The 26464-nt window shown below is 35.5% G+C and overlaps 1 protein-coding gene across 5 annotated transcripts in view; it reads right to left on the minus strand.

Annotated features, from left to right (window-relative positions):
* PDS5B (PDS5 cohesin associated factor B) overlaps positions 1 to 26464 on the minus strand; it is a 99924-nt gene that overhangs the window by 63751 nt on the left and 9709 nt on the right. For 4 of the 5 annotated variants that reach the window (XM_030952965.1, XM_030952980.1, XM_030952973.1 and 1 more), the window contains exons 2-6: positions 15909 to 16034; positions 12317 to 12520; positions 7705 to 7791; positions 7509 to 7606; positions 6319 to 6445 (exon numbers count right to left, since the gene is read on the minus strand). In XM_030952965.1, the coding sequence (XP_030808825.1) occupies positions 6319 to 6445; positions 7509 to 7606; positions 7705 to 7791; positions 12317 to 12520; positions 15909 to 16016 (624 nt within the window). In that variant the 5' untranslated portion in view covers positions 16017 to 16034. Of the gene's footprint in view, positions 1 to 6318; positions 6446 to 7508; positions 7607 to 7704; positions 7792 to 10695; positions 10744 to 12316; positions 12521 to 15908; positions 16035 to 26464 lie in introns of those variants that run through there. The other variant, XM_030952988.1, reaches the window with a different exon arrangement.

Raw genomic sequence — 26464 nt, forward strand, 5'->3', positions numbered from 1 at the left:
CCCGAAAACCAGTAAAGTGATACAAAGCAACACAAAGGCATTTAGAGTCACCACAGAAGTGAGACTCTGAACAGGAGCACAGAAAATGCAATTCTGCCCTTGCATCAAGCAGCCACCTGTGAATCACCACCACAGCCTCTCCACTACACCATGCAAAGATAGTGTGTCGTCTGAGACAGCAAAGAAAAAAACCCCTAGAATTTCAGTTTATGGGAAAATAAAAACTAAACTAATACAAGAAATTTAAAAAACATAACCCCTCTTCAACATTCCTATCCTTCCATTTGTCTAAATGGGTTATTGCTCTATCATTGTTTTCTCCCTTTCCCTGCACACATTCTCCACGCTCTAGTTGTTACGTCCTTTCTCCAATTTCTATATAACAATTAATTTTCAAAAATTTTCTGGAGAAAATGCAACTCAGCCCTTATGATTAACACACAGAAGAATGAAGAAAAAAGTCTTCAATACACAAGAATATGCAGTATTTTAATTGCTAAAAAAAACTCTAGAAAAATAGTTTCTACAATTTTTATTCGTCTTTGCAATTTAAGAAAACCCAGTATATTCAGTTTATAATTCAACACTAAAAGAGGAGCAGTTTGTGGTTGCTTTTTAAAAATATTTCTCACCATAAAACAAAGAAAATTTCTTGTAGTACAATGAAAAGTAAACACAAGGTGTCATGCTACAACCCAGGGTATTCCTTTACTTGGGTATGCTGAATGAAAGAGGGGATTTGCAAAGATACAGAGAGATGAGTCTGAAATTTAAACAACTCTATAGAACTATAGGCTTCTAAACAGCAGTGGGAACAGATTAACATTTTCTGATAATATAAAACAAAAAAGTCTTTGACTTGCCTACTGATAGAATTAAGTCAGGTGAACTTGAAACACTACAAAGACTCATGCCTGAAGCGTCTGTTTTACTCAAAGCCAATAGAGAAGGTGACTAAAAATTCCAATTCTGCAAAAGTACTTTAATATATAAAATACTTTCATCTTATTACAAAACTGTACAGTTGTTCCATGTCCCAGAAAAGAGAAAACACTGCATGCTGGATTGTTCTTTATGGTCACAATAAAAGTTTAAAAAAAAAAAAAAAGGTATTTCCACTGGAATAATTTGTTTTCTGTTATTCAAAATTGTTATGGTTCAGGAAAGAAAAGGCACAAATAAGGCACAAATGGCTGTAACAGGCAACGTATGCCACTTGTAATTCTTGTTCTGATCCTCCTTGACTTCACAGTTCACCTCCAGCAACACAAAGAAAACCACTTTCACCAGGGTAAGAGGGAACTCTGGATCATGAGCAAGATCTGGTTTAGGATAAAACAAGTCTAAACAGCAGACCTAGCATAAGAGAGTTCCAACAGGCAGAACTGTTCTGATTCATATTAATTACAGTTTCAGCTTGTATCTTTTGCACAGCAGCTCACTTCAAAGCTCAATGCTTCCCAAGATAAATGCTAGAAGTGGCTATTTGCAACCCTGAGTAAGAAGGAAGTGTAATGCAAATATCTATCCAAAAAAGCTCTAAAGAGGAAAGATAATCTAGAGCACAAGCGGCTAAGGAAATTTAGCTATTTTTTCATGCCTCATGTACTTGATTTAATAGTGCCGATAGTCATGACCCACAAATGGGTCCAGAGGCCCCCCTTTCTGAAAATAACAATATCAAATCTGAAAATAACAATATCATTTCTCTTCATTTTCCAGTTTCAGGAAGAAATCAGAAACAAGCAAAAGTGACATTGCTTAGGTGAAATGAAAACAAGAGCAGCCCAGCCTTTACCAAGTAGGTTCAAAGATCTTTTACAGAACTAAACCTTCTGACAAATTCAACAGTCACAAAAATATCTTCAACTTCCTTCTCTTGAAGGAGAAATTCTACAAGGATAACATCTAATTTGACAAATTTCTTCTCTGTTTTTAGATACGCTCTTCTACCATTATTATCTGTACAGTATTTCCATGTGTTTGGAAAGAAAATTGACATGTATTTCAAGACCTTTTAATGATTTAAGAAAGCCCTCATGATGGGGACAATTATCTTAATCAGGATGGCTTTAGGAGCATGTAAGCATCCAGTAGGCCTAAGGTTTTTAGAGTCCTGAACAGGGTAGGAAAAAAGCCATCAGTTGGCAACATTGTTTAAAATAATCATTAGCAATTAGTATATCTTGAAGGAAAAAAAAAACAAAATATTGATTGATAAGCAGAAACCAAAGAACCATCCCTGAGAAGGCAGAACACAAATCTTCTGCAAGAAAACTGAGGTTACACTTAACATCTGAACCAGACTTTTTCCCCCAAAACTTCCAGTTTTGTTTCAGAAAACAATGTTAATAAACAGTGGAGAACATTCACATTTTTTAAAACTTTGGGAGACCTCAAGCAATAATATCTGAATAGAGGCTATCTTGGTCAACCACAAGCTCTCTCCTTTGTCTCAATTTCTACCATGATTTTTAGCCATTTCTTGCTGGTATTTCAAGGTTTTTATACTTTGGGAAAACATTAACAGTTTTGTCAACTCATTTTTCATACCTGCTTTTCTCTAGAATGCCAAACTTCTATTTTTTGACAGAAGAAGCAGTGGCAACCTCTCTGACAGTACGGCACACACATTTTTGTGCTCATATAGACAATATTCTCCAGCAGAGTATGCCACAGAGCCAAAATTATTTGTTCTTGCACAAGGGGGTTGGAAGTGATGGAAATTCATACAAACTTGACTTTTTCTCAATTACTTTTTTCCAGTTACCTCTCAATAACCAATTTAACACAGATCAAAAAAATATGGGAGTGAAATAATTTTTACCCACTCCTTAAAAGAAAAGGCAAGTGCCTTACATTTTATTTACAGGAGATGACTAAGCTAGCATCAATCCAGCCTTTATTTTGTAGTTTTGGGGGGAAAATCAAATGTTAAGTCTGTATCTAGTGCAAATATTCCTGAGAAGCATATTTTTCACATATTATTTACTTGGAATTTGAAAAGCATCTTCAGTTTTATTGTTATTATCAATAGCACAGCAGCAGAATTAGTATCCAAGAGCACCTAACAGAGTTTCAAGAGATTCTCTTGTTCTCCTCAGGAAGGTAAACAGATTAAGGACAGCTGACAAAGAAAAAGCTCAGCTGAGGTGTTGTCAAGATAGATAACACTAAATATTAAGCAAATTCCTAGTAGGGATAGTTAAGAATTTAATTGTCAATGTAACTTTTTCTAAAACATGGGCATGTAAAGCACGTGGGATGTGCAATGTGGGATTCCCTGTAGCAGTCCTGAGGCTGAAAATGGAACACTGGCAAACACCCAAGGAAATCAAGCACAGTTTGCCTTCTAACACACTGCACAAACACAAAATTGATTTCAGGTCTGCCATAAAAGCATTATAATACAAAAAGATCATTAAGGGGGAAAGAAAGCTATTAATTTTTCTTGCCTTTTCATACTAACTACCTCTTCCATTGCTTCTAGGTCTTATCTGGGTTTAGGTCACTTAAATTCATTCCCTCTTAACATAATCCTATCAAAAGAATTTCAGTTGAGTTGTTAGAAGAGAAACTACAAAAGGAAAAACATAATTCAGCATCAAAACTAAGAGTTAAGCACACAGTCAGACAAGTTAAGTTTGCCATTTTATTGGCTTATCTGACAGCTGTACTAATCAAGCAAGCCTGTGCACACTCCAGCATGCCTCTTTTCTGATATTGGTGTCAGCTGCTTTCATTCAGGTTTACATTAGTATGGCTTTTATCCTGACCAAGTGAGATGGATGACAAACTCAAGGGACATAGAGTAGTTTAGAGGAGTTGTCACTACTTCAGTGACTACTAATTATGGTGTACAGACATTTGATAATCTATCATGTGTCCAGTATATGCTCTTTAAGCCTGAGTTTTTGCAGCCATCCTGTGAGCACCATTGCTTTTTACACTTCAGGACCACGGACCATAACTATTTCCCATCTTTGGAAAAATACTGTCTTAGTTTAAGGAGTAACAGTATTGAATTAATCTTTTGTAAACTGCTCAACTAATTATTACATCTCTTAAAAATATTAATGTAATTTTTGCCTAAAGCTGTCCAATGCTGAATTTCAGCCACTGGATAAACATTCTGTTCCCAACACATACTAACAAACCACAGGTTAGATAAATTAGACAGACTGAGATTTGAGGAGCTTAGTCTTGTTTTACCAATACAACTCTTTTCCACCATGCACCCATTCAGTTCACAAGGCCACTAAAAACTCCCACTCATAAATAACCTTCCTTTTGGGCATATTAAAAATACTCCACTTGCCTGTGTCACTTTCTATAGATATAATTGTCTTCAACAATCTCTCAATCTGATTATCTTCAAATTGAGCTAGTAGAAGATCTATGTTCCTTCCACTCTATCAAAGACATTTTTTGGTCCCTAGGAAATCTGGGAATTCCCTACAGACCATTACACCAATGTCTGCCTTTATGCCATTTTTGGTGACCAGTCTGATCATTCAATTTCCCTTTTCCACCACCCACACAGTTGAACAGGGAGGTTAGCCAAGACCCAGTTCTTTTTTATGGTGGACCTTATCCTTGGTCTCCTTCTAGTTCTGTGCTCAAAGGAAGAGCGGAAAAATTCTCAACTCTGAATTTATTACACTTTTCCAACTTGACATCAGTAGCCACAAAGTAGTTAGAGGACCCAAATTTTAAATATTTTTAAATAAAAATTCACCATGTGAAGACTTTGAGATGCAACAGAAAAATATGAGAAGTTCCTTTCCATTAGTATGGAAAAAAATAAATATACTCAGAATACAATCTGACATTAGGTATCTATTTGTTAGAAAGCAGGCTATAAACAAGCATCCTATCCACAGAGAGACTTTGATTAAAAGAAAAGCAGCAGAAAATGCAAACCCCCAAACATATTTCCCATATTAAAATATTCAGTCAGTAATTTTGAATCCACTATGAAACAGAATTGTTTTAGTGCTACAGACATCCTAACAGGATACAAATTCTTCAACTCAAAGACAGTTTATTAAACATGAAACAAAAATAGTACAGTCAAATCAATTTGAACACAGATGACACAATGAAACAATAGATTCTTAATAACTGAGAACTGAGAACACAAACTGAAGTATTTTGCATATTCTTGCTTTTGTATTTTGTATTCCAAAGCTTTACTTTATAAATCTGGACTTTAGCCACACAAATTTCAGTCTAGTCCTGGCACAAAAGTATTAGACTCCTTGAAGAACACAGCTAAAACATATCCAGCGGGGCAAAAAAAAATTACTGACCTATATTAAGCATTTAGTCTTTCACTGTCAGTAAAAAATAATTTATGTGCTACTTATTTACTGAAATTAATGGCTAGTGGTAAAGGCACGCTAGGAGGCATTCCAAAGTATCTCTCTTAATAACCACTTAACCCTACACTTTCTAGAAACTACAGTTTCTAACTGCAGTTAGCACCTTCCTGAACATATTTTAAGAAAAAAAAAGCTACTAGAAGTGTCCAAAATACAGCTAAAGGATACATTTCCTAGATAATCCCCCACAATCTTTTTTTGTCATGCACAACTTACAAGTGAGTAGCCCATGAGATTTCAGTAGGTCACAGCTAAATTCCTGAACTAAGGAGTCAGACTTTCATGCTTTTCAAACATTTAAGTATCACAACACGAGCACAGTTCTGAAGCTTTTCCTTTAGTTCATCTACAGGAGACTTTTTTTTAAACATGACATGATTTGTTAAGGTAAGGTAGCCATTCCTTGGGCTCTTCCTGAACCACCATTTCTGCACATAGTTTTGATTCTATGGCTGCATCAGAAACATAACAATAAGACCAAGCCAACATTTCTGAAATACAACAGAGCCAATTACAAATCAGCAGTCATAACAACCTTTTCCCTCCCACTAGGGCAGCATCTTAGTTTGAACTGTTGATACAGCATTACATGAATTAAAAACTTTCCAAAGGATGTATGTAACTTCTCTATTCCATGCTACCAGCATTGATAGGACATAAAAGAAACCTGTGTTCAAATTCAAATCCACATTCAACCTTTTAGATTACTGATACTTTGCTTATGGAAAGTATACCAGAGCAATGAAACTTGACTGAATTTTCTGTCTATTAAAATTACTTGTTTGCTAAACGAAATCCAGATAATATCAAGACATTTGCTACAGCCATTCTTTCAATTAGATCCACATATCTGAACACATACATCTAAGAAATCATGATTACAAAAAAAAAAAACCAATAGAACAAAACCAAAACATAAGCCATTAAGTCTTACCTTATGTGCTGGCACTAGATTAACTAACACTGTATCCAAAAGTTCCTGTGACACAGTATCTCCCTCACAAATGATAGAGCTCATTAGATCAACCATGTGCATATGTACTTTTTGGTTATGACCGTTGCTGAAATTAAAAACAAGAATTCTCAGTGTAATATCTATGTAAAGTAAAACTTCTGTTCAGAATATTCCCTGTGGTGATGGCAAACAGCAAGGAAGAAAATCAGCAAATCACAAGTTTTCTTAGAAATCAAAATACTTTGATTCCTTGATTATATATACCATCATTTTTAAATGTCATGCTCTCCTCATTCATTACTACAGTAAGACTGTATCTGTCCCTACTACGAAAAGAGTGTATTAGAGCATCCCTCTGCTCTGCCCAGCACTGGCGAGACTTCCTTTGGAGTGCTGTGTCCAGTTCTGGGCTTCCCAGCACAAAAGGGACACACACATCATGGACTAAGTCCAGCAAAGATTCATAAAGATGATTAAGGGCCTGGAGCTGCTCTCAGGGAAAGAGGGGCTGAGAGAGCTGACATCATTTTTTTTAGCCTTGAGAAGAGATGGCTTAGGAAAGAACTTAATGATAAATTTAAATACCCCATGTTGGGAGTTGAGAAGACAGGGCAAGACTGTCTTGACACCACATGCCCAGTGGCGTCCAGTCACAGAACAAAAGGCAGTGGGCACAGGGTGAAATACAAGACATGCCATTCAGACATTTAAAAGGGTGATTGAGCACTAGAAGGGTGCCCAAAGATGGCACAGCCTTTCCATCTTTGGAAATGCCCAAAACCTAACTGGCTACAGTTCTGGGCAATCTGCTCAAGCTGACCTGGTTTGAGCAAAGGGAAAAGACTGGACTACCTCTAGCAGTACGTTCCAGTGTCTGCTACTTTCTGACTCATGTTTTCATAGCAATAACCCTCCAAATTCCTTAGAATTCCACATTACACCATTCAATTTCAAGAACAGAATAAATGCAGTAAGTGGCAACTAAAGCTAATTTTCTTAGGAAAAAAACATGATGAGCAGCGTGTCTTGTTTCATTAAAACAGAAAAAGCTGACAGTTCTGCTACCTTTAGCTAAACTAAATTACAAAACTCATTAATGCTAAAAGTTAGAACTCGCTGACCTCAATCATGCAATAATATAGCATGAAATCTGGGGTGAAAATACTTACTTTATTACTGAAAACAGTGTTCTATACAGCTGTGTAAAAATCTCATTGCTGTCCTCTAATTCAAAGCATATGTTATAAGACTTGACCCAAGCAATGTTCTGTGTTGGAACAGGAAAAAATAAAAGGAGTAGTTAACACAAGATTAAATTGAAAGATTATGTTTAACAATTATTATGAAATAAGTTATGGACCTTACCTCAAGCAAATAAAAGTATCGATTGAACTGGGGGCTTTTTGTATCTTCTAAACCTTTAAGTTGCCTTGTTATGAACATAAATATATCCTGAAAAGAAAGAAGTGCTAGTTATTCAATAAACTGCAATTAAACCTTCAATGTAGAATAATTACCTTTTAAAATGACTTGTATTATTTAGTCACTACAAAATATGCTGAAATGACAGACATTATTTCACTATCAAAAAGATCATCTACAAAAACATCAAGGAAAATGTCAAGGAGTAATTTAAAAATACTTCATATTTCTTTAAAGGGTTGAGAAAGTAACCTTTTCCTAAGGAAACAAATGTTTTTCATTTTCAAAAAAACCACTCGACAAACACAGCTACAACTGTCTGGCTGCAGAAGTCAAGGGATTATTATTCAGCAGGACAATTCATTTAATATTTTTACTTCATATTACAATCAGTTTCAAAAGAAGGAGAAAATAGCAGTAGGGAACTACATCTTTCCTAAGAGATATTATATGTTCACTCTGTATTGTTTGTGCATTTCTCAGTCATCGAGATACTGACACAGATAACACCTCTTGCAAAAACTAATAAACCAAGTTACTCCTGCTTCCTCTATCAACTTTCAGCACCAGAAGACTCCTTCAGAACAAGTCTCACACAGTAAATTGAAGCAGGTTACAAGGAACAAATTGTCAATTATTAACTAAATAGAAACACACAGGAAGGTAACTTTTTAAATTTTTTTTCACATTCAGATAATTAACACCTGGAAATTCACAATTACAACTACATTAAATCAAAATATTTAGAAATAAGTATCACAAGAAACACTCTTCACAGCCTCAACTATATCTATGTTTCATCTAACAACCTAGGTGTAAATCAAATAAATTCCAAAAGGTATAAAGTTGCCATAATAAATACAATAGAGCCTTACGCTTAATCCTGAAAATCTATCCTAGAAATAGCCTATAAGGCATTTCTGTAACACTTTCAAAATCACCATTTCCCCTAAGTCCCCCAAGAATAATACACAGACAAACAACAAGAATATTGTTTCTTTTCTCCCAACACTACAAACACAAAATCCAGCCTTAATCATTAAGCTGAGCACTTACTGTGGATCTAGATAAAATCAATTAGATTACATGTGACATCACCAACTCTTGGCAAAACAGCACAGCAAACACACTGTTCAAAGCTACAGCTACATTCATGTTTTAATTTGGTTTGAAACTGATTTTGAAGAGTTTAGGATGATGAGAAGGATCATTGTCTGGTTCACACTTCAGGATCCTTTACAGAGCACACAATCTAGACTCTTCAGCTAAAATTAAACCAAAAGACACAAAGGACACATCTAATGGTCTCCAACCACTCAGAAGCATTCCGTTCCCATCCAAAAGCTCATCTGAAGAACCCCTGCTTTAAAAATTAGTGCCTGAACACTATTAGGCCATCAGTCCTCACCCAAAAGGAATGCTGTCTTATAGAAAACACTGGAAGGTTCTGTAAAATTTAGAAGACATACAAACTGAGTCTCAGGAAGAATAAGAATGAACTGAAGAAGAAAGGGGGCACATGACAGACTGACCAATGCCAAACATAAAAACTACTTAATCTTAGAACCCATGCTCTGTGTTAATTATTTTATGTTAAACTTTACTTGTAGAGGTAAATCTCAATCAGTTCATTTAACCAGTTCATTTAACTACAGCTCAGTATGCAATACTTATCTACTGAATCTAATTCAAAGATCCTACTAACTTTCCAAAAGAAAGTTCTCATCATTGTGGTGTATATAACTACAGACATTAATGAATAGGATACATGCACAGTAAGTCCAACACCTGAATGCTTCAAACAACAGCATGGTTTGAAAAAGTAAGCATCCTAAACTATTTTTTCCTATTCCTATTTAAAAAAAGCAACACACACTAAACTCAGAAGTACTCACTAATTTTTAACATCTCATGTACTATGACCAAACATTTTTCCATTTTTTAAGCATATTGTTCCCTTTTTTAAGCACACACAACATACTACTTGAACATGCATTTATAAATTGAAAACACAGGCTAAAATAAACTTTGGCTGCAGCCAAAAAATTACAATAATTTCACAACTGGACAATAGGTTTTCACATGAGAGTGCATAAAGCAAGTCTACATTAGAATCCAGACTTCAAAAACAAAAGTTCTCACACTTCAATTTTAGGAATATTTCTTTATTGGTTTCGTGGGGTTTTTTTTTTTTTTTGGTTGGTTGGTTGGGTTTTTTTTGGGGGTTGGTTTTCTTTGTTTTGTGGATTGCTGTCGTGATGCCAATTAACTACATAATGGCTTCAGTAATCATCAGAGTCATGGCTCTCACCAGAGAACACCTTCAGATAACTGGAGTTCTGCTACCATTTTACCCTTTTTAAAATCTACATTTCAGCAGAGACAGGTAGACAGTCCTTCTGTTTAAGTACTTTTCAATTGACACATATAAATAATTAGATTATCTTCCCACCAGAAAATTAGATTTGGGCTCTAGGCTTTACACGGACTGAGGAGGGCTCAAAGTTAGAAGTTTTCTGCAAACCTAACCAGAGCAGCAGAACAAACCTAATCCAGCTCTGTTTTCATTCTACTCATGGCCTTTTTCCATCCCTGTTATCAACTCTCTTTCAATGATCAGCAAGGAATCTAAGATTTACACTGATGATACACATAAAAGAGGAAAACCTGAGATTCTTATCCCTTTCCTCAGCATCCCATTTGCACAATATCTAAGTTACAAAGAGATCCACTGAGTCTGAAGCAAGGGCAAAAACTTAAGATTTAAGTCTTTTCCTCTCAAGAAATTAAGCCTTTTCAGCACTCCTCTTTGCCATTTTTAACTTTGGTGTTACACATACAAGAATAGACTCAGCTGCAGTATGGATTTGATATTAAATACTGGGTAAAAATAGTGCCAAGATATAACCCAAGAGGAAGCATTCTTCCTCTTACCTCTGTCATAAAGTGGAGGGAACTCTTCGACATTTCTATCAGAGCTTGTCCTGCAACCACAAAAGCTGAGTTCAGAAGAAATGGGTTTGCAAGAAACCTACCCCAGCAGCCCTAGGCCAAGGTCACTATTGCTTGGCTTGTCTTTATTTCTCAAAATATGTTTAAAAAACTGCATCAAGAAACTGAATTCTGAAATCCACACAGATTACAGAACTCAATGCTGGCAATGGAAGTCCCTCATCCATTCCAAGTTCTGTCCCAGCAGTGTTTGTAGTATTCTGATACTTCAGGTATGAGATCAGTACTGTAAACCTTCCAATATTGTACACTACGAAATCTGAAGCTTAGCAGCACTTGGTAAATCAACTACTCTAAGGAGGAACTTCGTTAGCCCAACTCAGAAAGATAAATTAAAGTTCTAAGCCTAACAAGCAAATGAAAACATACACTGAAAACTGAAATAGGAATCAGGACACCAGACTTAAATACGGCACAGTAGAGAAAGCTAATACTCATCTCCAGTTGAATGAAGATGGTGCAATCAGTAAGTACAGGAAGTAGATGTTGTATCTCTGATTACACACTAATTCAGAATTAAGAAAACAGAACTAAGAAAAGTCCCTAGATATCTCTCCAATATGTCTATTAACAAAAGACGTACTAGAGCAGTTGGAACTGCACTGTTTCCCTAATTAGGAAGCACTGTTGGCACAACCACTAGAGGAGAAATGGAGTTATTTCCTCTTAAGTGATAATAGATAGACCATCCACCACAACCATCTTTTTACCCTACTGTGGAATAAACAAAGACCAAACCAAACTCAACAAAAAAGACCACACACATTTCTAAATCAGGAAGACAAAAATGCACACATTTTTTTCAGTGTTACTTTCACCTGGCTTTTTGCAGATTTCCCCCAAAACCCAGTTCATCATTGTAGATTCTGACTGCACAAGGGAAACAGTTTGATTCTGAGAGTTGGGAACTAAGTTAGATTTCTACTTTAAAAAGTAAAAGAACCCACAAAATAATATAAAATTTATTTCTTTCTGGAACAAATTAGTCAGATCTGTACTTCCTTTTCAAACCTGACATTTCTCTATCAACCATCTCCATCTAGTGGGATCAGTGATGTTTGTAATTGCAGAATTCCCCAAGTCACATCAAATATCATTTAACTCAGTACAAAAGTACTTTGTCTTTGTTTCAATAGAGCCTTTATCTATAAATATACAAGTACCTGCCTCTTGGTAGTTTAATTGGAGATGCAGGGGTATTTTCCCAAGTGAAGCTATTAGCTATCTCGCAAGAGATTGTGATAAAAGCTATAGATATAATCAATATTTCTAAAGTAAAGTAACCTACAAATCTCCAAAACAGTTCAACAAAATAATTCTTTTCAAAACAAATCCAAAACTCTGCAAGTTATTGGAAGATGTAATATATAGCCCTTTATGTCATGGACAACTGACTTGACCAATCCCATCCCAAAATCAAGTGAAAACCTTGAACTGTTTAGGTTGAACCAGAAATAAAAGGAAGCAAAAAGCAGTGATGACCAATTATATTAATCACTGAGTGTAAAACCCTGGTGTGGAAAAAGAGATTAATTTTATTTACCTTCAGTTTATCCGGTGAAGTGTATGGAGCTTCAGGGGCATAAATTCTGAAAATATCAGCAAGACAACATGCTACCAACAAACGTACATCCTTATCAGGATGTTTGAGGAAAAAATCTGAAGCAAGATGTAAAGCAAGATTTAGGTAGAGCTCCTTTTCTTCTTCAGAATCCTGGTCCATATCCATGAAAGTTTTCACAACCATCTAAATAGACAGACACACATTAGTACATAAAATTAAATACTTTGTGTAACAGAATCCTTACTAAAAGTTACTTTTCTGGTTTTCTGAAACTTCTGTCAGAAGCATTATTAGCTATGCAGTAGTACTTGAGCAATCAGTGTTTTCATTTTTCAGGGCACAGGAAAGACCTGGCCAAGTCCTCTATCAACTGAACCAACACATAGTCTCAGCAGAAATACTGAAAGCCTAGTTGTAGACTTCCCAAATCTTTTTGAGAAACCATATAATCAAGTCTGACAATTGAAGAATTGCAACAGCATTCACTGTTACAGCTTGTTACTGTTACTTAAAAATACACTGATACTTAAAAATTCAGACAATGGCAAAACTTTATTAAAAATATTTGTTTCTCTCTCATCTATTCAACAATGATTTTTTCCTCCTATTCTCTTCCAGTTTCAGGTTTTTGCCTATTACTGCTCTGAGGAAAATTCTATTTATTCCCTGTGCTGTCCAGAAGCAGAGCCTACACTTTCAGCAAACGCATACATAAATCCAGGCAGCTCAGGAGCAAGCATGTTGTCCAATAAGACTAAAATGACCACTAGGATTATAAGGATCCAGTTACTAAAGTCATGGAGGAAAAAAAAGAGTCTGGGACACCAAATATTTAACATGCTGAATAAAACAAATGCAGGAAAAGCTATACTTAGTAACTGTCAGTTGGTGAGAACTCTTATATTTGAAAAACTTTCTGAAGGAGAGAAATTTATTGACAAAACAAATTCCTTATCTGACTCACATAGGCAGAGTTATTTTAAGGAGTTCAGCTCTTGTAAAATTAACAAAATTATACTACAGCCTTAATTACACAATCCTGAGAATTAAAGCCAAAACTCCCATCTACTTCTTCAGTGCAAGAAGAGATGTTATTCAAAGAATAATAATGTAAAGTCCCAGAATCCTCTAACACTGCAAAATACATTACTTTGCTATAGTTTGTTGTTGGGTTGGGTTTTTTTCTCCCTCCAAAAAATTTACTATAACTGGCCACGGAGCAAGAAGCCCAACTCAAAAAAATTCCAAACTTCTGCATAATTAGGATCACAGAAGATGTGAAGTTTTCAAACATATGAGAATCCTTTACAAAAAGGCACAGAAGATCAGCAGCTTAGGCAGACACAACTTCCACTGCAAGAAAAAAAAGTCCTCCCCAGTCAGGCACAAGATGAACCACCTGAAGTGCACTGGTGCCCTCACGCACTAATTAATTTACAAGTCAGAACTCTTTTCATTTCCATGTAAAGTTGTCTTTTTATACTTCTTGCAACAAGTATAGGTTTTTTCTACTTTGGAAATGAACCTTTCATGTTTTTTCCCTGATAACATGAACATCTGTACAAGTCAGGCCAACAAAGATCAGTCATCCTGTCTGCAGAGCAACCCATCACAGTGTTTAAGGAAACACAAATGACAACAAGCTAGTTGTTCTAGAATGGTTTTCCAGGTTCCTGCAAAGGAATAAGTTAGAGGACTCCAGAGCCCGAAATCACACCCAGACCACCACAATTTATACTCCTGGAGCTTCATCTTCCAGATGTGGCACATATTTCTTAACCCATTCAACTTTACATCATTCCACAGAAACAAGCTTTGGAATTTACTTGTATGAAACTGACAGAGAAGTGCATTATTAGACTGTTGGTCTAAAATTAATATTTCATTAGATGATGACTTGGTTCTTGTGTATTAAAAAAAAATGTGGAAAAATGCTTTTCTCACACTGTTCATCATTTCCAAGAGTTTATCACCTTTTTTCTGTCTTCAGTGCTAGTTCACAACTGTCACCATTTAGTTTCTATCTCATTTCCAAATCTATTACAAACTTCAAGAGGGCATCAATTCAAAATGCATCAAATGTCCAACGTAAGTTATGCTAATACAGAAATTCACTCTGCATATTTTCCATTTTATTCTCAGATTTCTCAATAATTTGCATTTATATTAATATATCATTATCAACAAACAGCAGAATGTCTGCTTGTGCACAGAAAAGTGTTTTTCCCTAATAATTGCATGAATTTGGCAGTCAGAGAAATCAAGAGGCTAATAGTTCACTTATTTATCAACTACTGTTCTTTAGCACCTGCAACTGTGTTTATACTGAAGTTCTGTACACTTGTGGTGTAGCATGGAACATCCAACCTCTTATAAAAGAAATACTTCAGGTTTTTCCCTGCCTGAGCACCAATGAATTCACAGCCAGAATAAACAACTAACAAGAAACACAAGACATCTTAGAAGGTCCTCTTATTCTGCAAGACAGATCGAGATGACAGAAGGGACTAGACATTCACAGACAGAAATGAAATTAAACTACAGGAGAAAAAGGATTAGCAAGAACTGTGGTGCTGCATTTCCACAAGCTGAAAAAAAATGCAACTGCTAACAAAGAATTCCTTCTCTTAGGAATCATATGTTAAGTTATAAATGTTGTCTTTTATTCAGTATCATAGAACGCAATACACTCACTGAAGTCCATCAACCAAATCCCAAAGCCTAGACAAGTTACTGGGGGGAAGACAAGAAGCAACCCTCATGTTTTGGGATTTTATTGGTTTTTGTTAATTTACCCATAGTTCCAACTGACTTAAAACTATTTCTTCAGAAAACTCCAAATTAAGCTCTTTCATCTATTAGAATACTTCAGGTTCCCATCCCACATCTGTTCCCTCCTGTTTCACAGGGCAGACCCAAGCTGCAGACACTCCTTCTCCACAATACAGGCCTCCCTTTTAGCGAGAGTACATAGGTAGATACAGAACTGTAGTAACAAAATTAGCCTCCAAATCTGTCCAACTTTCCTGTATGCTTAGGCCAAATAAAATGGTCAAGAAATTCAAGACAGAAATACATCAAAGACTGCAAGTATAGTCAAAGTTTATACACTAAAGTATAACAAAAATTACCTTCATCATGATACAGGCTAAAACAATGAGAATAAAGGTTTTTACAAACAAACCAAAGCGCATGAAGGCATAAAAAGAATGTACTGACAGGTATCCAAATTATTTCCAAAATTATCACCCTTTTAGAGAGGAAAATACTGGAAAACAATGCAAGTACTGACTTAGCATAGTAGCTAAAATAAAATTTAAGTAGCATTTTATATTAAGGCAGCTCATTTCTATTTGTGATTTTTAAATGCATTTAAACCTTTTTTGAACAAGGAATTTCAAGAACATGGTAGAAGAGAAGGCACAAGAGCAAACTATTTTCTCCTTTTATGCATAGAAAAGGTAAATCCCAAAGGGGAAAAAAACCCTTCCAGATATAAAATACATGAATAGGATTATTGAACATCTTTTACAAGAAACTTTAATCTGCAAGCAATTAGTTGCTTACTAACCTTTAGCCTTCTCACCATCTCTTCTTTAGATATTTTATCAGAGATTTCTTTGACTCCTGGAGGATATGTGATTTTTCCATCATTGGCTCTCGTCTTTGAATGAGCCATGATTTCACGGTTTTAAAACTGTGGAAAGAAATTAACAAGACAATGCTGTTTAACTAGTTCATGCTTAACCATAAGTGTCCCATTTTGACAAACAAAATTCAACTAGAAATATACCAACAAACCCATACAAACACAAAAAAAGGCAAAATATTTTGATTGGTTTCAGTAACCTATACTGTGGGAAACAGCAACAGTTTTGATATCCAGGTAGATTGTCCTATGACACAACAAAGCTTTCAAGAAGTGCACATCAGAAGAAAGCTGAAACTCCTCATTTCAGAATGTCACTAATCTTCACACTAACAAGATGCAACCAAGAATCTCACTGTACTGTATGATCTGTTTCCACCTCTTGGTAATAACAGATCCTAGCTAGCAGACATCTGAAGTTGACTCTGTGTTCATTTTTACTCTTTTGGAAAACTCAATTTTCCAAAATGTCTAAACACCAGTGCTGTTAATTGTTACACATCACCAGTTCTAACTCCCCAATACTGCCAGGCAAGCAGTAAATAGAGAATGAAAAACAGAAGTCTTCCCTCTATGCCATTAAAGCCAAGTTTTCAAGTGAAAGACTGCAGATAACCAATGGTATCTTCTTCCTAAATTCCAACTAGGAACACAACTCAGTTACTTGGTTTCTCAGTCTCTTTAAACTGATGCAAATGAAAACTACCATGTAATCCACTCTAAGTTATGCAGAGTTTCATTGCTTTAAAGAAGGAAGCTGAACTGTAATCTTTACTTACATAAAAGCAATCAATACAAAAGACAGTGAAAAAATCTAGATGGCATGTGTGGGAACAATCAGGATCTTAGACAAAGAATGTACCAGGGCAGTTACAAATGAAGAATGGAACAAAAGAAGCAAATTTCTTTGTCATTGTCTTGATATTTTTATTTATTTAGCTAAAAGTATGATCCACTTCTAGCAGTCATGACTGTTCTGAACTGTGAATCCCAAGCATCAGGATTTATATTCTTCAGTTCATATTTAATGAAAACATCCAAAGTCACAGATTTTGCTTCATCTTCACCTAATCTTTTACCAAACAAAAAGTAAACATTGGCTTTTAATTTTTTTTGCAAAGAACACATACAGCACAACAAATTTTATTTTTATAAATAGGGAAAACATGAATAGAATGAACATAATCAGATTTCATTCAACAGGTATGACATGCAATGTACTTCAACAGATACACGAAAGTCAACTCAGTTTCTGCCATCTTCTCTGCACCTACATGCATCCAGCAGTGGAACAGTGCCACATGCTTGCAGTTGCACTAAAAATTGACAATGACAAAGCTGGGAGGAAACAAAGCTTATTGAAGTAAGTTTTTCTGATACTAAAATATGATGCCACTTTTATCCCCGTTATATTTCTTTAACGCATTGCCATGACAAGTCCATGTCAAGTCTAGGACTCCTCAAAAGCACACAGAAATTGTAATGAAGTTCACTCTTCTTGCCATATGACACAGATATTACACTCTACCTTTCAGATGGGATGATGTTATATATTACACCTAAATTCATTTTAACAGCTCATCACAGCAGAAGGGAGCCTTGCTCGCCTGACTATGAGAATGTACAAAAGCATCAGATGCTTTGTTGGACCAATCAAACTCACCAAGTGAAAAAACAAGCCTAATTGTTTTTGAAAAGCGTGTGACAAGCATCAAAGCTAACTCAAGGGAAAGAACAGGAACTAAGGGAACTGGGAAACAAAACTCCATTTTCCAGTGGTGGATAGCTGTCAGATCAGATCAAATGCAGTGGAAACTTGATTAGAACATGATGATGTAGTCCCATTTGGAGCACATTTTGAAATAATTCAAAGACTGAAACTCTTACATTACAGTCAAGTTCAACTGTGCAGCCAACATGTCCAACAGCCATGCAAACAAGCTTTTAAGCTTCAGTGGCATCCAAAGTCTGCATGAAACTGAACATCTGTAGTGTCTTTATGTGGCAAAGTTTTGGTACTGGGGGAGGCTGAAGGCAGAGCCCCTATGGGAAGAGACATGGGGCTGCCCCCATAACAAACAGAGCCAGCTCTGAAATGGACTCACCCCTTGCCAAAGTTGAGCCATCAGTGATGCTGGCAGTGCTTCTGTGATAGTGCATTTAAGAACCGACAAAAAATGCTGCATAGCAGTTACTAGGAAGAAAAGTGTGAAAAACCTGCAGCCACCAAGGTTAGTGAAGAATGAAAACAATCTCCCTGCATTTATCTTGACCCATGAGCATTTTTCTTATTTCCTTCCCTGTTCCATTAAGCAAGAAGAGTGAGAGAGCAGCAGTGTTAGCACCTAACAGCCAGCCAAGGTTACAGACAGGGATGTACACAGCTTATCCCTCTCACAATTACAGAAAAAAATTAACAGGACTTCATTTTCTAGAGAATTAATACACCTATTCTTACAGGGTCAAAAATAATTCTAAAAAGGTTCTAAGAAATAGAACATAAAGGATAAAGAATTATAAAGCTTTATAAACAATTATAAGAATTATAAAGCTTCTAATACTGAGAGAAACAAAAACCATTCAAAATAAACAGCAGAAAACAAAACCTATCGTTCAAAAAAAAAAAAAGAAAATTCAATGCTAAGCAAATTTGTACAACAGTTCTAACTTCAATTACCTAAGTAAAACTTCATTACGTTCCACTGCTAGAAGTTCCTGTTCTTCTGGACTGCCAATAAAACTGTGCATACCTAGCTTTATCAAAATAATCTGTGTTGAACACTTAGTAGAATCTAGGATTTTATTTGGGAGCGGGGGGGAAGGTGTTTTGGTGATTCTAACCAAATGCAAGTCTCTGATTTCACATTAGATACATCAGCTGTTTCAGTGGACTTCTGTCATGGAAGAAGACGACAGTAACAGCAAAGAACAACAGCCTCAAGGCCAGCTCTATGTACAACATGTTGAAAATGAAAATCCATAAGCCAGTGATGTGATATTCAATGACTGAATTTCAAAAAGCTTTTAAAATTCATTTTTATAGATTCAGCGGATTGCAAAAGAAAACAGTCTAAGAAGACAAGCATTTTGAAAGAAGGAAATTCTTTCAAAGCATCTTTGAGATTCAACAGACTCAGCTGACAGTTTCTATTATTTTTTTTATAAATGATATTTTAGAAGTTCTCCACCACGTTTTCAAAAATCCAGTATTATTCCATATACACCATCAGAAGGGAAAGAGCACAAGTCTTACAAGAAGAGGCTGAGGGAGCTGTGTTTTTTTAGCATGGAGGAGACTCAGGTGGGACCTTACTGCTCTCAAAAACTACCTGAAAAAAGGTGTGGTCGTCTGGGGATTGGTCTTTTCTTCCAGGTAATCTATGACAACACAAGAGGAAACGGCCTCAAATGGCACTAGGGAAGGCTTAGATTTGACATTAGGAAAAATTTCTTCACCAGAAGAGTGGCCAGGCATTGAAACAGGCATCCCAGGGAAGTTGTAGAATCACCATCCCTGGCAGTGTTCAAAAGGTACATGGATGTAGCACGTGGGGACATGGTTTAGTGGAGAACACAGTGCTTCTGGGTTAACAGTTGGACTCAATGATCTTAGAGGTCTTTTCCAACCTTAATGATCCTATGAAAAAGGAAAATGTTCACATGGATGCCTTTTTTAAGGCAAGAAAACAATTAAGACCATGAAATGCTTTGCACCATGCAGAATCCCAGCACATAAACTAAACTTTAACATGCACCCGGTTTCTGCTGTTCTGTGAGGATAAAGAAGGGAGATAGATGTCACAAGAAACTTGAACAAATATATAACAAATTCTAGTCATAACAAACAGGAATAAAAGTAATGATTCAATCAGACTTTGGTTTTTTTCAGTTATGTTAAACAGTACTGTAAGCTAAGTCTCCAAAAACTATGAAGAAAATAAACATATTTTAAGCTAATAGAGCATTTAAGACACAAACCCTACTCTTTGTACACATGGAGATGATACAGTAGCACTTAAGATGTCCAGGAACTTCTTGTTTCAACACAGAAGCACCACTGCAATTGTAATTTCTCAAAGACCTAAAGTCAGGAACCAAGAGCCAGTCTTTAGAAGTACATTGAAAAATAGCATGACAAATTAAAAACTAAGTTATAAGGGAGGGGGGGTGGAAGAAACTACTACAGACAAAAGAAAGAAAGATGACAAAACACATACCCTTTGTACAATGACAATAGGAAAACTAAAGCACAGAAAAAACCCCAAAAGCAGAAGTTAATTGGGCAATAGATTAGGATGGATTAAAAAGTCATTCACCTCTTGTGACAAAAATCACAAGATCATATTTAATGTAAAATTATGACTATCAGCCAGACCACAAATGGGAACAATCAATTAATCTGAACAGAGTTAATTAGTAGTAAGTACCATTGCCAAAATTGGTCAAGCTCAAATAAATAAACTACACATGAGTTCTGTACATAATCAGTAGCATCCAAGAGCTACTCAGTTCCAGCTAAGTCTACTGGCCATTATATTACTAAAACATTCATAGATGTTTTCTATATAGTAGATAACTTTATGAATAGCTTAACTTCACATATACTACTTGCTCAATACTTTAAAATACTGACTGTGATTATGCAAATAAAACATGGATTGATATCTTGCATATTCAGTATCTATGCAAATGTACTTCATAGGTCAATAAATATCATTAGAGGATGCTAAATCAGTGATCTAACTGGAGGACTTAAACCACACTCCATTTAATTGTATTTTGTTTGGTTGACAGTTTACATTGCCTATGGTGATTTAATTAACTGTGCTAATCATTAAACAAACTGTGCCTTAACACACATGAAGACATCATGTGTCAACAGTGACTTTCCAGAGACATACACATGTGTTTAAATCCTCATCCTCCAGATAGATTTATAGAAGTCCTACCCAAGTGATGAAGCAAACTTTACCAAATCAACCTTTGATTCCTCGCAAATCTGGCTCCTGCCTTACTATCACTTCCTCTTAAAAATCCAGAATCCAAACATGAGGACTTAGATCTCCACAAACAGTGACCAACTTAGCAAATCCTATCATCATTATTGTTTTTCAGAACTTTCACTGAATATATAATTATCTATATAGTTATTCTTAAGATAATTTTAAAATAATGTATATAAAATCTAAGAAAGTATACATCAAATTTATGTAGGCTAATATATATACTTTTAGATCTACGTTTGCAAGACATTTTTTAATAAGCCAGTGAGAATAACACTTTCTTCACATTCACAAAGGCATTAGAAGCTCAAGTGAATTTAGCAAGTGGTTCACATGGAAAAAAATTTGAATGTGTAAAGAACTAAATATACATTTCCACACTTCATACCATCCCAACGACAAAGTGTAGCAAAAAAAAAAAGGATTGGCAAATATTCATCAACACTTTCTCCACAACCAAGCAGGATGACCAGTGGCCTCTCACTGTCACAGGCCATTCCATCAACAATCCAAAACAGTTTAGAAGACTCAAAAACATTTTCCTAAATTGTCTCATGGGATATTACAAGGAAGCAAAATCTTTTCCATCTCCTAAATTACACTAAAAATTTCACTCCAAAGCTCTATTCCTTTTTCAAAACACAGTTTGTAATTTCTTTTTATTATTTTTATGCATTTTTTATTTCTGCATCCTCAGTGGGTAGCATCCTTGTATGAATCAATATAAACCATGACAAATGCTTGAAGATCACGTTGTTTCAACAACACAGGACGTATGAAAAACATCGTCAAGATGTAATTTCCACAAATGATGTAACAAGATATCATTAAGAGATTACTCAGCAACTTATGGAATTGGAAGAGGCAGGCATATTTCTACTTCATTAGTATTATTAATAAAACACAAATAACATAACAATTTAAGTCATTTACAGAAATTCTTTACATCCTGGTAAATTCCTGCTGGCATACAGCTGATCGACAACAATTGATCAAGGTAAGAAGTGACTTTGGTGTTAGACCCTTGCATTATCCAACTGCCACTAAACTAAACCTATTTCCATAATGTATCTGCTGCCAGGAGTTACAACTTGGCTATAAAAAGCCACTCCAAGCTGAAATTTGGCAAGCTGAAATTAATTTTTTTTTGCTGTTGAATAAAATAGAAAACTTTAGGGCATTGGACCAAAGCTGCTTACGTAAATCCAGGTTATTCTTCATACTGATTCAGATATAATGCCTATACTAACACTTTCCATTCTCTTTTAGAAATGTATCATGTTACACTGTTTACTTAACTATCATTAAATCAAGATACTAGTATTATCCATATCAATAAAATGCCAGTTTCCCATTTCTGTAAGGCAGCATAGTAAGGACTGTTACAGGAAGACTTTACAGAAGCCACTAATTAAATGTCTTCTGGAATGAAGACCCAAATTATAAGGTGAAAGTAACTCTCCGTCCAACAGATGACATAAAAAGTACTGGGTTTCACTACAGAATGCCATTAATGGCAGTCCTTTGACAGTCATACAGAAGTAATAACCTGTTTAAATTAGGAAATACTTTTTTCGAACTTACACCAGAAAATGCAGCAAAGCACAGTAAGTTTCTTTATTAACATATTAACTTTGGAAAATTAAAAGATTCGCAGGTGGTAACTGTGCAAGAAGAAACATCATCAGAATGTAAAGTGGATTTAGAGGATTCAGAAAAGAACAAAGAAGAAAAGATTAACACACAATACCAAAATCAGCACATGCGCACTAAAGGGCCTCAAGCAACTTAAAGAGACTTGCAATCAGCTAGTGAATGATGCCAGGTAAGTCCTCACTTCCACTGATAAGTGTTTTTTCAAACTTCATTAAAGAAAGCCTCCCAAAGATTTAGCAAGTAGAAAGTATTCAGTACCAACTTATCTCAGCACACAGCTCTCTCCAGTGGTGTTGCAGACACTTGCAGCTTCCACAAAATATAAGTGACCCAACTTTAAGTTTCAGCATTTTTCCAGATGTTATTGTTGTCATTTGTCTTTTATTAAAACTGCCTCTTTTTATGCCATTTATGAAACAGCATTTTCACTGAAACACACTCAGATTAAAAAAAAAAAATCAGCAACTATAGAAAAGAATTCACCATTAAACCATTCAACAACCTAAGGAAAAATAAAACTGACTTATTACTGCAAGATCTCTGCTTTCACACTTCTGCTGAAGACTAAGTAAAAGGGACTGTAAGAATTAAAATGGTTTATTTCTGTGTATGGCTGCAGGAAAAGAAATTACAAAGAGATAAAAACTCTTTATCTCTTTGGAAGGTAATAGTAAAAGAATCTGTCAGAGAAAGAAGAGTGTAGGCTGACTAAATATGATTTTAATAAAATAGACATCTGCAATATATTTGTCAGTTAGTCAAGTACTAGGGAAAACATTCCTTAGGTGGTCACATTATTCAAGCATACTACACAAAAATCTTAAGAAAAGATTGAGCAGTCCTCAGAGTGTTCAAATAGAAGTGATTTGGTGATGTACATAACTCAAACAGGGGGGGTCACAGGCAATGTCCATGCCAAAGGAACAAAATGAAGCTTTAAGCTTTTGTACCCATGACTGGGGTGCAAGAAACATTTTTATACTACTAAGTGAACTCCAACAACCACTTAGTGAAGTTGTAAGTAGTAATTAGAGCCCTCAAAACAGGACAGTTCTACCACAGAGATCAGGAAATACAAAAATAAAGATAAAATTGAAGCCAAACTGAGATATCCACTGTAAATAAGTTTAATAAAAAAAAAAATTGCAATTCAGCAGCTAGAATCAAAAAGGAAGTACTGCTGTATAGTAATGACTGTAAAGAAAGTTACGGAAGCATCCTATATAGGATACTGAAGTATCCTGTAAAATCAGCTGAAGACCCATTTTCAGACAAATGACAGGTAAAACTTTCCTGTGACAACTGGTAACAGGTATCTTTAATCAGAAGTTACTGTGTCTACACTTACAAACTCCACATTTTCAAATCAAAGCGATCGCATGGGCACCATCCAAGAATTTATGAACCTCTCTGGACCACAAAGTTATTTAAAGGAATTTAAAAATTAAGGTGCAGTACCCTTCAATTTAAAAAATTTAAATTAATTTAAATTAACTTTAAAAATTAAGGTACACTGCAAGAAAATAAAAGCAGCACTCCCATTACTAATGCAGAGCAAAAAAAAGGTAATAAAACTACCACTAGAGGTGCACTAGTTTGATATCAGTAATATTTTGAGAGTTTAAGAAAAATCTGCACACTGAAGTCAGAATTTCAAAAACAGGGATAAATGTAGCTTCCAGGTTTACCATATTACCCTGGGATAATTTGTTTTATCATAGATGAACCAAACATAATCAACGCTTTCCTTGCACCAGATATCATTTATTATGGAAGCATTAAATTGGAAATCATAGACAGATGATTGCAGAGATGGATGATATTGTCATTCAGTAAAACACTGAAAGTTTAGAGCAACAGAAATGTTTGCAAATATAAAGACTGCATATGAACATCTAAACAAGAATATACACACTAACTCTGAAAAAAAAGTCAGCCGCAAGGGGAAAACAACAGCGGTCTAAAGAGGGGCCAATGCCTAAGTTATAGTCTCATGGTAATTTTTCTACTCAGCATTAATTCTAGGACAAGGTACTTCAAGAACCTCCTCTCCTCAGTGAAGATACTCAAGGACTATCTGGACACAATCCGGTGCAATGTGATCTAGGGCAACCCTGCTTGTGATTGGAGAGCTTGGACCAGGTCCCTTCCAACCTGACCCATTCTGTGAAACAAACAAACAAACCAATGCCCACAAACCCCAAACTCCATCAGCTAACACCGATACTGGCAAGAACTAGCTTGGAATACTTGGAATACCATATGCAGTCACGAGCACCTATCATCCAGATAGTATAAACCAGGAGAAGCACCCATGAAGTCTATTACATGTGCAGCACGTGCACAGAGGTGACAAGAAGAGACTGCCAGGAGGGTGAGTAGAAAAGAGGCAGAAATCACCATAAATCACACAAATACCAGGAGATCCCACTCAAAGAAAATGAATCACATAAGACAAAAGGTCGAAGGTAAATAGCTTAATGAAGAAAAACCGATCACGAGAGGCAGACTTCTAGTTTTTAAACTAAAATTGAAGAATGACTTTCTTGTCAATAACTGAAACAAAATATCCAAATAGAATACTGTACAACTTGATCAATATGCAGAGATTAGCCCCTTGCTTTCATATGGTATGTGTGAAAAGCAGACCATGAACTCCATAAAACCACCTTTTTCCAGAATCAACAGAAACACTGGAAGTTCTTAGGATGATACTCTAAAAGAAGAGAAGAACTGACAACCAGCCTAGGTATCAAAATTCCAGAATATTATGGATGTAATGGTTTATGGTCGTAATATTGACACAGCTGTCTCTTACCAGGGAAGTTACTTTAAGATTTAGTAAGGCAGGAATTATTTGTTTCCTTCCTCCAGCTGCTAGAAAAGAATGGGGGAAAAGAGGCTGGAATTACTATTTTTCTTTACATAAACTATTTCCAAAAAACAGTCATAGAAATCTCAGATACCTTGTGATACATAATTTCAAATGATTAACAGCTGTAGTACTCACACAAGCAGAGGAAAAAAAACATGCAAGAAAATAAGGAGAACATAACAGGAAGCAGGAGACAACTACAACACACAAACATCGGGCACAAATCAAGTTTAACCTCTGTGTTGCCCCTTGGGAGGAAACAAGACTTCGTATTATTTTAGTGTACCATTTATCTGGCTAAAAGTGCCTTATTGAGTCTTACAATGAAACTTTGTTGGTTTTTTGTTTTGGGGTTTTTTGGTACAAATTAAAATTAAACAAATGTCACTCCCAAGGAAAAACACCCAACTCTAAGGATATTAAAAAACCAAAACAAAATACCAAAAATAAATAAAATAAGCAACTAAAATGAAATTTTAAAAAATACTAGTATGCTATCACAGAAGCAAAATAAGATTATGTAAAACTTCACAATGGTCAACCAAGACAAAGTTGCTTTTGTAACAAGTCAGAATTTCTATACCTAAAGAGAGATGCACTTCCATTCCTAACTTTGCATATAATGTTAAAAAAATACAAAATTATATGCTTTACATCCCACTGCAAATTATTTGATACAGAATTACTAAAGATCAAACAAAGAATGCTAGTGGGATGGATTGAACTGTAAGACCTAAAAAAAGCATGGGTATTCAACTGCAAAGTTGGATGTTGTTCTACACAACAGTGCATCCGCTCCTAATCAACAAGAATTATAAACAGACATTTATATTATAACTGCATATAGCAATCTTAGTACCAAAACCACATTCATCTGGGTGTCTTACAAATAGAAGTTGTCTACCCAGACGGCTTCTATCAGTTCAGCTTTCTTCCCAGCTGAA

The sequence above is a fragment of the Camarhynchus parvulus genome, chromosome 1 (assembly GCF_901933205.1).
Source record: "Camarhynchus parvulus chromosome 1, STF_HiC, whole genome shotgun sequence".
Lineage (NCBI taxonomy): Eukaryota > Metazoa > Chordata > Aves > Passeriformes > Thraupidae > Camarhynchus > Camarhynchus parvulus.